The sequence below is a fragment of the Mchenga conophoros genome, linkage group LG7 (genome assembly GCF_057382185.1).
Source record: "Mchenga conophoros isolate Kocher_MC1m ecotype Shallow Benthic linkage group LG7, M_conophoros_male_GT1.1, whole genome shotgun sequence".
NCBI lineage: Eukaryota > Metazoa > Chordata > Actinopteri > Cichliformes > Cichlidae > Mchenga > Mchenga conophoros.
This window is the reverse complement of record NC_140532.1, coordinates 41,241,142-41,255,988: the sequence shown is the minus strand read 5'-3', so window position 1 is coordinate 41,255,988 and position 14,847 is coordinate 41,241,142. Positions and strand designations below refer to the sequence as shown.

Here is a 14,847-nt window from a genome sequence, read left to right as displayed (position 1 = left end):
GTTGAGCTTTGGGGAGGCCAGTCCATAACTGATAGTCTTCCACTGTGTGCTTTTCTTTCCAAGCATTAAAACGCCACTGGCTGAAGTGCAGCCCCAAACCGTGACGGATTTGCCACTGTGTTTTACAGAAGGCTGTAGACCAGGGGTCTCCAACTCCAGGCCTCGAGGGCCAGTGCCCTGCATGTTTTAGATATCACCCTGGGTCAGCACACCTGAATCAAATGATTAGTTCATTACCAGGCCTCTGGAGAACTGCAAGACATGTTGAGGAGGTAATTTAGCTATTTAAATCAGCCGTGTTGGATCAAGGACACATCTAAAATCTGCAGGACACCGGCCCTCAAGGCCTGGAGTTAGACACTTCTGCTGTAGGCACTCACTGTTGTACTCTGTTCTCACCGCATCTGTACAAACTTAGAGATGGACCGATCCGATATTACGTATCGGTCCGATACTGACCTAAATTACTGGATCGGATATCGGAGAAAAATAAAAAATGTAATCCGATCCATTAAATATCACGAAAGCACCTCACAAAACTTGCAACACGCCGTAACTCACCTCAGAACGTTAGCACGTCGGAGCAGTATGCATCACGTGATAGAGCGGCTGTGGCATGCGGGACCTGTCGGTGGTCTGGATAGCATTTGGAGCTTCGCTAGCAACCCGGCATTTCATCTCCGACAAAGTTATCCCCGAGAGAAGTAAAGCAAGTGTGTAAGTCCATCTCTGAATGTTTGTAAAGCATTCCTGCGTTAAGCTTAACAAACGACTGCCTCTTCTTGCTGCTACTTCAATCATGAAACTGCTTAACGATCAGCTGATCGGCTTTTCTGTCGGGAGTAGTCTCTCTTGTTTGTTTTTGGCCCACTTTGCACCAGAAAGAGGAAACCAGCGGCTGAACAACAGCAGCACGTTTAAGCTCTATAAGCTGTTGTTAGAATTTATTTATTATTACTTTCTACTCGAGGATCTTTTTCTACGTAGCTGACGGCTGGTAACTGTGCAGGGGCGGATCTAGCAAAGTTTAGCCAGGGGGGCGATAGGGCATTAACAGGGAAAAGGGGCACAAAGACATACTTTTCTTTCTTATTCTCATTTAAAATGTCTAGCTTTTAATAAATAATTATCTGACAGCCAAAGTTTTAATTTGATGCAAAATGAATAGAAGTCCATTACTGTATATAGTAACTATTAAGTCTAATATATATACCCTAGTAAGCTATAGTACTTTTTCCTTTGTGAAGGTACCATCTGTGCAGTCTGCAATTTTGTTGAAGAAAGATGTTGAATCTATTTAATATTTCTTGAAAAATAATTGATTTCTGTGCATTTTTTTTTCCACACTGCATCAAATTAAGGTTGATTACGTCGATTAAGCATCATGAGGTGGAGCGTGAGGGGTGGTTCCCTATTTTTTATTTATTTATTTTTGTTGTTGCTGGGAGTTGGAACCCTATTAGTTAGGTTGCTTAATATTTATGCTAAGTACTCTTTAAAATACCAGAATAGGGAGGATGGTGTAGGTTTAAGTTTATTAGATTGATCAGTATTGCTGAACTATGAAATATTTTTTTTGGATACAGGTATAACAGAATAGCTTTAGTGTAGTTGTTGTTTTAAACTTGAGTATGAACTTATACAAAATGCAGCAAGATATTTAAAAAACAGTTTTGTTGATTAAAAAACACTATATCGGATTCATATCGGTATCGGCAGATATCCAAATTTATGATATCGGTATCGGTATCGGACATAAAAAAGTGGTATCGTGCCATCTCTAGTACAAACTGACAACTATTTGAACGAATAATTTCAAATGTGGATTCATCACTCTATAAGATCTATTACCACTGATATTCAGTCCAGTTCTTGTGTGAACTGGAGTAATTCAGCCTTTCTTCCTTGTTTCCCTCACTTAAGAATTGCCTCTTGACAGCCACTCTTCCAGTGAGGCATTTCTTATATTACTTAATGGAACAACTGAAGGATCAGATGCATCTCTCAGGTCCTGTGTCAAGTCTTCGCTAGATTTTTTTTATTTATTTTTTTCATATTTCTTCAGGATGTGACTTTTTTTTAGGAACACACTGCACACCATGTTGAGAGATGCCGATTTTCTCTGGCTAGGGAATTTTTCATAGATTCAGCTAAAAAACAAAAAAGTGAACAAATTATGTAATTTTGCAATAAGCTGCCAGTAAAGTGCCTAAAGACTGAATTTAACATTGGGTCTTTGGAAACTTCTGTAGACAGGATTCATAGGGCAAATTAATAAATGGTTCAACAAAAAACCAAAAAAAGCACACAATGTTATAGTATTAAAACTTTGCCTAAAGATGGCCGTGTTTACACATATTATCCAAAAAATATCCGTTTATTGTGACAGTGAGATATTTCAACAATGTGTTTTGTTGTTCCTTCTTTCTACACCTACAGAGTGATAGCGGCACCTCATCCTGCAGACAGAAATGAGCCGTACTACTCCAGAGGCCTCGGGTTTGTACCATAGTTTTCTCACACAGAGACCTCCTATTAAGGTTTCTTCCAAACAAAAAAGCCCATTTAGGTAAACTGTAGATTTGGTGGTGGCTATGAAGACTAACACACAGCTGATTAACATCAGTGACATGTACATTTGGAAGAGAGGAATGCTCTTTAAAAAAACAAGACATCACGAGCTTTGCAATAAATTTATTTTTTCAAACATTTTTGTTAATTGAGTTTCATTTACTCAAGCATAACTTTTTTTCAAAAATCTGATGGTCACAAATAACAGGAAAGCTTCTATCAAAAAAGCTTACGCAAAGTTATTGTGTTTTTGCAACAACCCTGGTGTTTAATACATACGGACCAAAGGCCAGAACCAGTCCACCAAAAGGTTCAAATTTTTTTTGTAATTAAAGTTTTTATTATTTTGAACATTTAAACTAACATAACATAAGAACACAAAACAACAAAAACCACACAAAATTATAAATAATAAAAAAAATTTGTTCTCTTAGAGTCTCTGTTTGCTGCTCAATCTTCCCAGCATTTTCTCGCATGCAGCATTTTCAGTCATTTTCTCCTCCACATTTTCAGGGTTGGAGTCCGAGGCTCTTTCCAGAGTGTTAAAATAAGACGAACAAACGTCACAAGCCCAGTGTTTAACACTCTGAAGCCTGCTTTGTCTAACTGTGGCACCTCGCGTCTGTCCCCCAGTAGGCACAGTCTCGGTGATCTAAGTAATTGAAATGTCACCCAGCCCTCTATATATTTTAAAACATTTTCTCATATTGGGGAGACCCCCAAAAGGGTCAGATTTGACCAAATTGGAAAATGTGAAATTTCAAAGGAGGGCAACATTTTAAGATTTTCACAGCTGCCTTACTAATAAAAACATCACCCATGTCCTTGTGTAAAACACCAAAGTAAGTTATTGTTTTCCATTAAATAACTGAAAAGTACAGAGTTTTGTAGGATTACATTCCTGAATTGAATCTTATACTTGTTATACTTGTCTACCCTTTAGGCATGTGTCACTCTATATTTGGTGGAATCAGCTTGTAGTGGGTCAATTACGAAGAGGCAGTTAACGTGTAAACACGGGTTTAATAAGCATCAAATTCTTCAAGTCCTTATATACTCCTCCATTTCACCATTCTGTGATAGCACCTGTTGAAAGCCTTTTCCAGCACCTCCAACAAAATTCAAAAGAAGAGAAGTACTTGTCGAAGAATGTTGTGGCATCCTTCCAGTGAAGTTGAGCCACTTGCGCAACTGCCAAGTCGCACTGAAACTGTTCTGGTGGCTGTAATGACACCAAATGCCCCTTTTAGACACTTGATCTTTGTGTTTCCTTTATTTTGGCAGCTGCTTGGCAACATGCAGTCAGACTTGTCTGTGGATTTAAAACCGTCTAATTTTCACTGATATAGTTTTATCTGCCTATAAACATAAATTCTAAAGATGCACTCGGATAAAGTGCATAATTTCTCCTCCAAATTTCTGATTTTCTCACGTTCACAAAAAAGAAAGGAAACGAGTCACCTTCTAAGGGGTGAATGAGTGCATGTTCTCTGCATGTGTCTCTGTATTTGTATGTGGTGATAGGGTTATTATGTTATAATGAATGGGGAGCCTCTAGCTCTGTCATTCATCCACTAGCCAAGAGTGTAAAGAAGCTACATGCTCAACATTCCTCTCCTCTCTCCCCTTCTCATACAAACAGCGAGACTGAAGTGGGTTGTGGTGTTTGTGTGAGTCCCTGTGCACGTACCCTATGCATGTTCGGCAGCAGGATGAATGAGCGCGGGCAGGGTGCATAACAGAAAAGGAAACTCGGCGGCCTTTCAAATGTTGAGAACCGTTAAGTGGACTTTTGTGATGCTGTTTTTTATGCATGTCATAATCCATTTCATACAAAGCCACCGTGGGTAATAAAAAAGCAGTTTTGTCAAGTAGCTGAATATAATTTAATGTCAAGTAGAATTAAATTAAAAACACCGATAGATTTTAGGAAATGATCTAAAACAAATGTAAAGTTTGCTCTTTGTGGATCAAAACATGGCAATACACTGATGTAGTGCAACTAGCATTTTCATGAATAAGAAATCCAAATAGAGTCAACATAAAAGTGAGATAAAATTAGGCAATATTATTATACCAGTATTGCTGCAATTTAGTGAATTGCAAATTCACTAATTTAGCGTGAGTTTATTAAGAGAAGCTGGAGAATTGAAAGGAAATGTTGATTGATTGAGGGGAGAAAACAAAAACAAGCTCTACTAAAAGGGCCGCTGCAGGAAGATGAATGTAAAATTCATCTTTAACGGGGAACATAATAGGCAAAAAGTGTCACACCAGGAGAGGTGCAGCAAAGAAAGAGGCCAGCTCAGAGAGAGGAGGGAGAGGTCTTTTCGTCTGCTTTCCCAGGCTATGCATCAGGAAGGCTGTATTTTTTACACCATGACCAGCGCATAGCCTTTTCCTGGGGAAATCCGAGACAAAATCAAGAGAGACTGGTGCAGGGAGGGAGAGGAGAACAGGAAAAGTAGCCCTGGGAAGGAAGAAGGGTTGCGGCGGTGGGGGCAGATACGGTGGAGGCCACACAGCATGAGTGACAGAGAAAGAAGCTGGAGTTTTTGGGAATGCTCCGTGGAACACACGCACAGGCAGACACAAATTGTAAAACACACACGCATGCTCACAGCTTCTCTTGTTTCCAAGCTCTCGTACCCACCATGGCATTCCTAAAATGTGCTTCGAGAGTCTTCTCTGGAGTATTTTGGCTGCACATTCAGCTGGAATGCAGAGCTAATGCTCGGTTCCTCTACTGTCCAACCAGCCTCAGCTGTTAATCCGATGTTATGGCTGCTCTGCTGTGCCTGTTAAAGAAATAATGTTTGACGTTATGGCTGCTCTGCTATGCCTCTTGTAACAGTATTTTCTAGTGGATCATGTTACTGCCAAGTTAAGAATTATGTGAGACAGAAAATAAGAATTCAAAAGATTGGGCAAACAAATTTAACCTTTTGTTTACAAGAATTGGGGAGGGGGTCAACAGTATAAATTGCTTTAAATCTGTGCAAAACGTATAGCGCCAACTTGTGGCTTTTGGGGTTTTTTTCAGAGGATTTGCATCTTTGAACAGGTCAGTTTTCACAAAAAGAGCTCTTATAATACCCCAAAAAGACATCCATTGAAATAGTTTTAGTTTAAAATAAGTATAACTCCACCTCTGATTCCTTAACATGTCAAAGGTCAAAGTGAAATCCCACTGTGTGTGTGTGTGATTGTCTCTGTGCCTGTGTGTGCAATATGCCCCCAGGTCTTGACCCTGCCGTGCTGAGAGACCAACTCTTCGATCTGTGGAACCGGAAAGATCTGCAGATGGTAAGAGTCACTTTCACAGCGTGTGTCAGGTCCATATATGCAATACTGAGTGTGTGTGTTTACAAAGGTAGCAGGATTGGAGCTTTTGTGTGTCTGTATGAAGCATTTGCACAGGAAGGAACAAGTGAGAGAAAACCCTGAATCCTTAAATGAAGCTCACCTGTGTGTGTGTGTGTGTGTGTGTGTGTGTGTGTGTGTGTGTGTGTGTGTGTGTGTGTGTTAATGAGGAAACCAGACTGCCTGTCAGTAGGAAGGAATTTGTGTTGCTCTGAATGAACTTGAGATCTGTGTGAGTAGGATATTGAGTGCTTAACATCTGGTTTGCAAATTAAAACAGAGTCTGGATTTGTCACTCGTATATTATTTTCTCGTGTAGGAAGTTAGAGATTGTTTTTTTTTTTTATTACTTTTTACACAAAATGTCTCAAAAGACTCATATATGCTGATGGAGTTAAGGCATTTTCTGACTCTAACTTGAGTGTAACACTTTGGCTTCACAAAAACATTTTTGAAAGATCCACTTTAAAGTCATAATAATAAAACAGAGTAAGCAAGTGCTCAGAGTTGTCCACAAGGTTTAGATTCGAAGTAATCTACCATCACACTTTAATGTTTTATACATTCATTCAACCTTCTCCTCTATTATAGTTTTACCACTCCCTTCTCCTCTGTCCACCCACAGCTACATTTGGCAGCCCTCCAGGGATTTTCAAAGCTGTCTGAGCCTCTAGAGGCCTTACTAACAATCCTGGAGAGTTGTCCGGGCAAACAGAAAGGTCGGAGCCACACCCTTGGCCATCACATACTCATGGAATTCCAGACATGGATTAAGGAACATCCTCAGGTAGATAGGCAAGCAGTTACAAACCTGCTGTTGTGGTTAGCAGTCCGACTTTTTCATCCTTTTGTGATTTTGAACTGTACACAAAGGCTTGCTGACTTTATAGTTGTGCCATCATTGAGATATTTGAAAATGAATACCTGAGCAATTTATTTTATTAGTGCAGACTAACAAACCTTCTCATTAACACCTCTGTAGTAGTGTAGTATTCTTTAGTGTTTTAAAAGGGTGTTTTTGATTTCTGTTTTGGATTGGGGGTTTGTGTTCTTCATACAGGTCAATCTGAGTTCAGTGTCGGAACAGCAAGCAGTGGCACTCCAACAGCGTGCTCTCAACTTGCTAACAGATACCCAGCCAAACTTTGTAGACAGTCTCATAAACATCTACCAACTCAGTTCACTGGATCCAGCCATACTCCGATTGCACATTACTTGGTTGCATGCTCTCAGCTTCTACAAAGAGGTGGGTGCATGATTTCATGATATTATTGTTGTTATTGCAGAAATGTTTAAGACAAAATAAAATCATAGAAAGTGAAATTTATAACCCCCACAGGCAGCAACACTCGGTATTAAGCTGAACTTACAGGAAGAGTTAAATATGGAGGAGGTGAGATATCCAGTCTTTGTTGTCCTTGTATTTATTTATTAATTAACCATCAAATGTCTTCTATATAAACTCACTATTAAATCTCTATCCAACTTCCTAAATTTTCATCTCCTATGTTATTCTGCAGATGTGTGTACCACTAATCGTGCAGGATAAGATGTCGGTGGCCGTGTCCTTTGTCTCAGGCTACAGTCATCTAGAGGAACGATTGGTTAAACTTCTAGACTCTTGGTGTCACCCCAGCTTCTGTGTGGAAGAGCTAAACAGGTATGGTACACGTATGTGAACTTGATACAGGTGTCGACATGCAGAGCCTTAAAAGAAAAAGAAAAAAGTTGTGTAACTGTGTGGGTACGCATGTTTCCACAGTCAGTTCCCTCGCCTTAATCTGACCAAACAACGGATGGAACAGATTCAACCGAAAATGCTCACCAAACACGTCCTGCGACTCATGGAGAAATTCAAGATTGATAAAGGTGGATGATTGGGTGCATGTTTCATTCATGCATATTGCAGGTGGATGTCTCGGGCAGAAATTGTAGTGACCTTGTCTTTTTGGTGCAGGACTGTGTCCCAATGCACTGCACAAGAGGAGACTAGACTCTCTGCGTTTCCTCATGTACAAGAGGTTTGTGGAGGTAAGTGATGGAGCAGACGTTCAGTTTTATTTCAACGTCATTATTTTTTATTACGTGCTGTCATCAGCATTCACCTTTATTTCTTTAGCTAAACTGTTCAGAGTAAAGTAAACCAATGAAAATGGAAGACAGATATAATTTTTGTTTGTTTTCCAACAAAAAATTATTTCTGACATCTGTTTGTTTTTTGCCAGTAAAAAACAAACAAATAACTTAGATTTGTACAGCACCATTCAAGAAACTCGAGAACGCTTTACAAAACATTAAATAAACTCTAAACTCATTAGGAGGGGCATAAATGTGATCAGTGTGTTTAACAAGCTCGTGAGTTTCCCTGCTAACTTACAGTTCAGTGAGCTGTGCTTTAGTTTTTACGTAGTGATATACAGCTATGTGAGAGTAAATGTTTTCACGAAATTCTATGCAGTCCACTCTTACTACTTTTATAGGAACTTAAAAGGTGATGTAGCAGCCAGGTTCTGCTAATCAAATACAGTTGATTGATTTGACAGTTTGCTGGTCTGGAGCGTTCAGCTATGCGTTAACACAGTGCCATAATCTTCCCAGCAGTCCATGTCCCAGCAAATTTCACTCCAAGGTCAGACTGTGCAATGCTCAGAAATCCCAGGACTATAGCTTCAGTTAGCATGTGAAGAACTGAAGTAGGGTACAGTTAGAAAACTGAACAACTGTGGCTTGTTTGGAAGGGTTGCCAAGAGAAAAGCTTCCTCCCTCTAAAAAGAACGTGACAGCAAGTCTTCTGGGACAATGTACTTGGACAAATGGAACCAAAGTGGAGATGCCTGATCATAATGCATGGCTCCATGTTTGGTGAAAACTAAGCAACGCACAAACACCTCATACCAACTGTCAAGCACAGTAGTGGAGAGATTTGTTTTGCAGCCACAGGACTTCGGTGCCTTGCAGTTACTGAGTCAGCCATGAACTCCTCGGTATAACAAAGTGTTCTAGAGTCAGATGTGAGGCCATCTGTCTGACAGCTAAAGCTGGGCTGAAATTACTTCATGCAACAGGTCAATGATCCCAATCACAGCAGCAAATATACAACAACATGGCTGAAAAAGAAAAGATTCAATGTGTTGCAATGGCCCAGTCAAAGTCCAAACCTCAGTCTGCTTGAAATGCTGCGGCGGGACATTAAGAGAACTGTGCATAAACAACTGCCTGCAAAACTCAATGAACTAAAGCAATGTTGTAAGGAAGAGTGGGCCACATTCCTCCACAATGATGTGAGAGAGTGATAAAGTCATACAGAAAATAACTACTTCAAGTTAATGCTGCTAAAGTTTGTTCTGCAAGCTATAGAATCAATAGGTATACTTAGTTTAGTCAATAGAACTTATTTTTCCACTTGACTGTATGTATTATTTTTTGTGAAGTAGCAGTTCAAAGTGCAATTTAAACAAAAAAGCAGAATGTGGTAAGAGAGTGTCAAATCTAATTGTGTGACATAAATGCACAAAAGGGGAAATATAAAGTTTACTAAAAGCTTTTGAAACCCACGTCTGTGTGCTTAAGAGAAGAAATGATTTGTTTCGATAAGTTAGAGAAGATAATTAAGTCTTACCGTCACTTTAACTGACACTGCTTGCAGAGGATGAAAATGTAGACTGAGGACTAGTAGACAATATGATCAGATATTATTATTATTGAATTTTCAGTTTAGCAGTACCCTATTGTTTAGCTGCCAAATTCTCCTCACATTGTAGATTAAAAATTGTAATGAAGAATAATTAAAAATAGCATTTTGTATCTTTTTTTCTTCGTAGAAAGGCATGACAGAAGAGAACTGGATTGACCATGTACAAGTGGGTTTGTATGTGTTTATATGTGACTTGATGAAGCCTAAATTTGTATGGCGCTATGTCTTGTATGCAGTAAGTTTATTGTTGTGTATGTATAGTATGTAGTGGCAGATGACCTTGAGCTGCAGATCCACTTGGTGGAGATGTTGGTGAAGTACTCTTGTCTTCGGAAAGCCTCCCAGTGGTCACTGAGATACAGCATCCCCAGATATCGACTTCCCTGTGGAGTATGGGAAACCCAGCAGAGTCTACCACGTGCTCTACAGTAAGTTGGCCAGAACATGTATAAACATCTTCTGTTACGCAAATTGTGGTATGTACAAACTGTATTTTTTATATAAAGGGAACTGTGGAGTCTAATTTTTCTTCTCCACATCCTGTTTCTCACATATTGCTTACTGATTTCATCCTGCTTTTGCAACAGCTTCTCAATGCAGTCTTATAAACAAAGCCTTTGTGCTCACTTGGTTCTTTTTCACTATTTACATATTTCGCTGATTCACTCGACTCATTCATAACACCTAATGCATTGTTTTAGTCACTTTTTTCCCTCCTATTTGGTTATCAGTTTGCCATTATAGAGCACACAGTCTTTTATTTGCACATTCATAAAAAATACACATTTCTCACCTCTGCTCAGACAGATATCTCTGAGTGATACTGCAGAAACTGAGGAGTGGGAGCTAGCTCAGTCTCACTGTGAGAAGTTCTACCAAGTGCCACTTACCAAAGACAAGGTGCACTTTGTGGACACACCAGAAGCTCTCGAGAGATGTCAAAGCATTCTGCTCAAGGTACAGAGGATTAAACAGCACCTAATGATGGGAAAAGTCTGTATTTGCAATCATGTATTATTCAACTTTCTCTCCTGTGTTCTGCTATCTGTCCTTTCTTAGAAAGGTGTTGTAGTCGGAGTTGACATGGAGTGGCAGCCAACATTTGGCTGTATCTCAACTCAGCAAGTGGCCCTGATACAACTTGCAGTTTCTGATCAGGTTTTCCTAATAGACCTCTGTGCTAGGAGATTCTGTGAGCACCCAGAAACAATTTGTTTCATCAGGAGCTTGTTCTCCCAACAAAGTGTCCTTAAACTAGGTTAGCATGTATTCAGTGTTATATCCAAGTCATTCGCCTTTTTTTTTTCTTTTTACATACTTTGGTCTCCTACATTTCTCCTTTTATTGCAATTCAGGATATGGTATGGCCAGTGATCTTAAGTGTCTGTTGGCCACCTGGCCCCAGTTACAAGAGGACCCACTGAAAATGGAGGGGATGCTTGATCTTCTAAGTATACATAAAAAAGTAATCTTTCTTTTCATTTCCATAACTTAATATAACGCAGTTTCTAAATGAAGTCCTGCACTGTTTAAAATAAATGATTGTTTTATGCTATTTTATGTCTGTAATTTGTAATGTAGATTCAACATAGTGCACTCAGCCGGACTCAAAATGGCCCTAAAGAGGTACTGGTGGGAGAGGACTGTGCAGAAAAGGGCCTCAGTCTGTTGGTACAACAGGTCCTGGGAAGGCCCCTGGACAAGACAGAGCAGATGTCCAACTGGGAGAAGCGGCCTCTACGCATCAGCCAAATTAGATATGCAGGTAAGGTATTGTGCATGCACAGACAGACAATGACAGAGAGACAGATGGTCGCTGCTCTCTTCTCAATAGAATATCAGAGATTATTTTGTTATCCCCTGATGAACTGCAAACCAATAAATCCCCCCTTTTCCCCCTCTCTTTCTTTTGCTTCTTAACATCTTCTAGTGGCAGATGCCTACTGTTTGCTGGAAGTGTACTCTGTCCTCTCCCGCAACCCAGCATCTTTTGGGCTGCCTGATGACCTGCGCAGCATATCTTCAAGCCAATCAGAGAAGAGCAGAGACAAGAAGCTGAAGGAGAAAAAGGACAAGCAAACAAAACAGACCCTTGAGAAAGAGGTCAGGGATCAGTTGCCTTTTCTTCTTTTTTTTAATACATCTTTATATCTATATCTAGATAGGTAGGTAGAAAGGTGTGTCTGTGTGTGTGAGTTGGTATAGCTAATAAACTATGAATATTCAGCTGTTTGATTTATTGACATCGTTATTAGACATTATTAACAGGAGCAGAACTGGCTGTTGCAGTAACTCTGCAGCATTCAGACCAGTGTGTGTGTGTGTGTGTGTGTGTGTGTGTGTGTGTGTGTGTGTGTGTGTGTGTGTGTGTGTGTGTGTGTAATAGTCAAACCTTTACACCTGTGTGTAAAAACCAAAGACGCTGAACTCATTTCGGATGGGGGAGAACAAAAAGTAGAGAAATAAAAGTCACTGCCATGAGTGATAAGATAAGCAATTTTCAAGTCAAACTTCTTATCTTACGTTAAGAAAACATATACTCTACCACCTGAGCCGCAACCTTATATAGATTTTTTTTCCCTCATTAGTTGACTTGATGAAACATGTAGTAACTGTGCTTGCTGGTCTAAGAGGTAGAGAAATTTAAAAGCTGTTTTATCTTTATATTTATTTCAAGAGTTCAGTTTTAAATATTTTTCCCACTATTTCACAAAAGTTCATTAATATACTTGACCTGCTTTGTTCATATTTTACTTTTATTTGTTTTTGGTAGGTTTCATAACATTATACTCAACCTGGACATGTTGGAATTCTACTGTGAATGCAATTAACAATTATCAGTGTTGTTGAGACCAAAACCAAACAAGGGACCTAGTAAACAGTTTCCTTATAGAGGGTCTTTGCATCAGAGTGGCATTTTAATACTTGAAGCAAAGAGTATGTATTCAGTTAGTATTTTTTGCCTTTTTAATGCAGAATTTCATGCAGAAACATGATTGCAGTCACCAGCAGGATTACTGTAGGTGTTGGTTCCGCTTCATAGACAGCGACCAACCTATTTACATGTAAAGCAGAATCTGCTAATTTAGCTATTCATTCTTCTGTGATAAATTTTCATGTTACATGTAAATGCTAAAACCTCTTACTGAAAACCCAACTTTTGAGCCTTCAGCCTGTAAGGAGGGACAATAAGTCATTGACAAAGACACTTCAGCAGTTCCTAGCAGCTCCAGGGGTGCAGATTTAAAGCTCACCCAGTGCTATAGCCTCCCTGAACTGTGGTGCAAGTGAAAAGAAAATCCCCCTATGGGGATCGGTTAAGTATCACATTATTGTCTCTGTCCATTTAGGAATGTCAGGGGGCTCAAAGGGTCAGCCCCTCTTGTTCAGATCCAGAGAAAGGCGTCTTGTATGGTGAGAAGCCTTCAGAAGATTCCCCACCGCTACCCCCTCAGCAGTTGCGGGTGGTGTGTGACAACATGCTGCAGGGACTCGGAAGATACCTGCGTTGTTTAGGAGTTGACGTGGTCATATTGGAGAACACTGATGATCACAGGGTTGCAGCTAAGGTTAGTCCTGCTAGTTTTTCTAAATATTCACATTTTCCACAGAAAAAGCCCTTGGGATGTCACAATATCAGATATTTGGTAATCAGTGCTGTTACCATTTAATTTTCACTTTTTCCATACCCCATTTATTCATATCAAAAATAAATTGAATGAATGACCTCATTCCAAAGGATGTTGCCACATACTTACGCTGCTATATTGTGATGTTATTAATGGTATTGATGTCAGCCTTAATGATCCTAAAAATATAAGCTTGACTCACGCCACAGCTACTTCACTGCTGAAGCCCAGAGATGGCATGATTAGGTATCCACAAGTCTTTCCTCCTGTAGTTTTTATGCAAATGGTATTAGAAAGAACTGATTGCTTTTAGCTATTCATAACGTTTTCCTGGTCAGTTCAAATCATAAATATCTGCACAAATTAGAGCAGACCTGTTCCTACACCTAGACTTGCTTCTACTAGGCCAAAAATTACTGTACCGTAGCATCTTCAGAACCTATATTACCATATAAAAACATACCATAATGTTTTCAGAATTTAGTGTACCAAAGTACATTTCAAGCATGAGTGTCATTACCGCATACATTTATTGTACTCTTTTATTCTTGTGTGAATTTGTTGTGTCTCAGTTAGCGCAGGCTGAAGGCCGTGTCATTCTTACATGTGGACAACCATTCCAAACTGTAAGTACACATGAACTCAAAAACAAATCTAAAATCTAGGGAATGCTGATGCACTGTGCGCTTGTTTTCATGCATTGGTGTGTCTGACTTGTTTCCTGGTACACATAGTTTGTCTGTATCTTCCCGTACAGTTGCGTTCCCAGGTGGCGGAGGGTCGCTGTCTCTCCCTAGCCTGCTCAGAAAAGGCCAGAGACCAGGCGGTTCGAGTTCTCAAACACTTTAACATCCAGCCCACTCCCAGTGATATATTCAGCCGCTGTCAGGTATTTCTGTCTATGAAAATATTTGTTTATGCGGTGTGCTACACACTTGTACATGATTTTCATGATCTTTTGTGGATGGTTAGAGTGAAGTTGTCTGCAGGGACGAAAAGTTCACAACAGACAAATGAAGAAAATAATACATGACTTGATGCAGAGTTGGATACAGATAACATCTGTGTAATTCAACAGTTAGTCCAAAATATTAATTTATCTTGCTTACTACTTACATTTGGCTCATACACAACTTTAATCAAGAGAAACACAAGAACTATAGTTATTATTTTAGTGAGAAGTATTATGAATGGAAGAATTTCGTAATTTTTTTTAAAAGCTTCTGCTTGAGTAAAGTAGTCGAATTCAAAGGAAAAATGCTTGTGGTAAAGGTGGTATGTTTAACACAGAAAGAAAGTGGAAGCATTTCTGAACTCTTTACTGGCAAGACTACCAGGAAATAAAGTGCTGACAGCATGGGAAGATGTTGAGCATTCTTATGTTCCTTATGTTGGAGATGGAAAAGAGACTTGCACTTGTGGTTAAGCCGTGCATAAAATCACAGGGTTTGGCTCACCCCACCCCAACACGCACGCACACACACACACACACAGAGGAGTAGGGATGGGTATCGTTTAGGTTTTATCCGATACCGGTGCCAAACTGGTACTTTTGAAACGGTGCAGGTGCTTAAACGGTGCTCAAACCGG

The 14,847-nt window shown here is 39.7% G+C and overlaps 1 protein-coding gene across 4 annotated transcripts in view; it reads left to right on the top strand.

The window, feature by feature from the left end:
- exd3 (exonuclease 3'-5' domain containing 3) overlaps positions 1-14,847 on the top strand; it is a 48,692-nt gene that overhangs the window by 2,959 nt on the left and 30,886 nt on the right. For 3 of the 4 annotated variants that reach the window (XM_085279290.1, XM_085279288.1, XM_085279287.1), the window contains exons 2-19: positions 2,440-2,499; positions 5,813-5,877; positions 6,560-6,721; positions 6,995-7,180; positions 7,274-7,327; positions 7,455-7,594; positions 7,697-7,803; positions 7,892-7,965; positions 9,756-9,794; positions 9,890-10,056; positions 10,432-10,585; positions 10,688-10,886; positions 10,984-11,093; positions 11,210-11,393; positions 11,559-11,731; positions 12,979-13,197; positions 13,830-13,883; positions 14,015-14,146. In XM_085279290.1, the coding sequence (XP_085135416.1) occupies positions 2,472-2,499; positions 5,813-5,877; positions 6,560-6,721; positions 6,995-7,180; positions 7,274-7,327; positions 7,455-7,594; positions 7,697-7,803; positions 7,892-7,965; positions 9,756-9,794; positions 9,890-10,056; positions 10,432-10,585; positions 10,688-10,886; positions 10,984-11,093; positions 11,210-11,393; positions 11,559-11,731; positions 12,979-13,197; positions 13,830-13,883; positions 14,015-14,146 (2,247 nt within the window). In that variant the 5' untranslated portion in view covers positions 2,440-2,471. Of the gene's footprint in view, positions 1-220; positions 273-2,439; positions 2,500-5,812; positions 5,878-6,559; positions 6,722-6,994; positions 7,181-7,273; positions 7,328-7,454; positions 7,595-7,696; positions 7,804-7,891; positions 7,966-9,755; positions 9,795-9,889; positions 10,057-10,431; positions 10,586-10,687; positions 10,887-10,983; positions 11,094-11,209; positions 11,394-11,558; positions 11,732-12,978; positions 13,198-13,829; positions 13,884-14,014; positions 14,147-14,847 lie in introns of those variants that run through there. The other variant, XM_085279289.1, reaches the window with a different exon arrangement.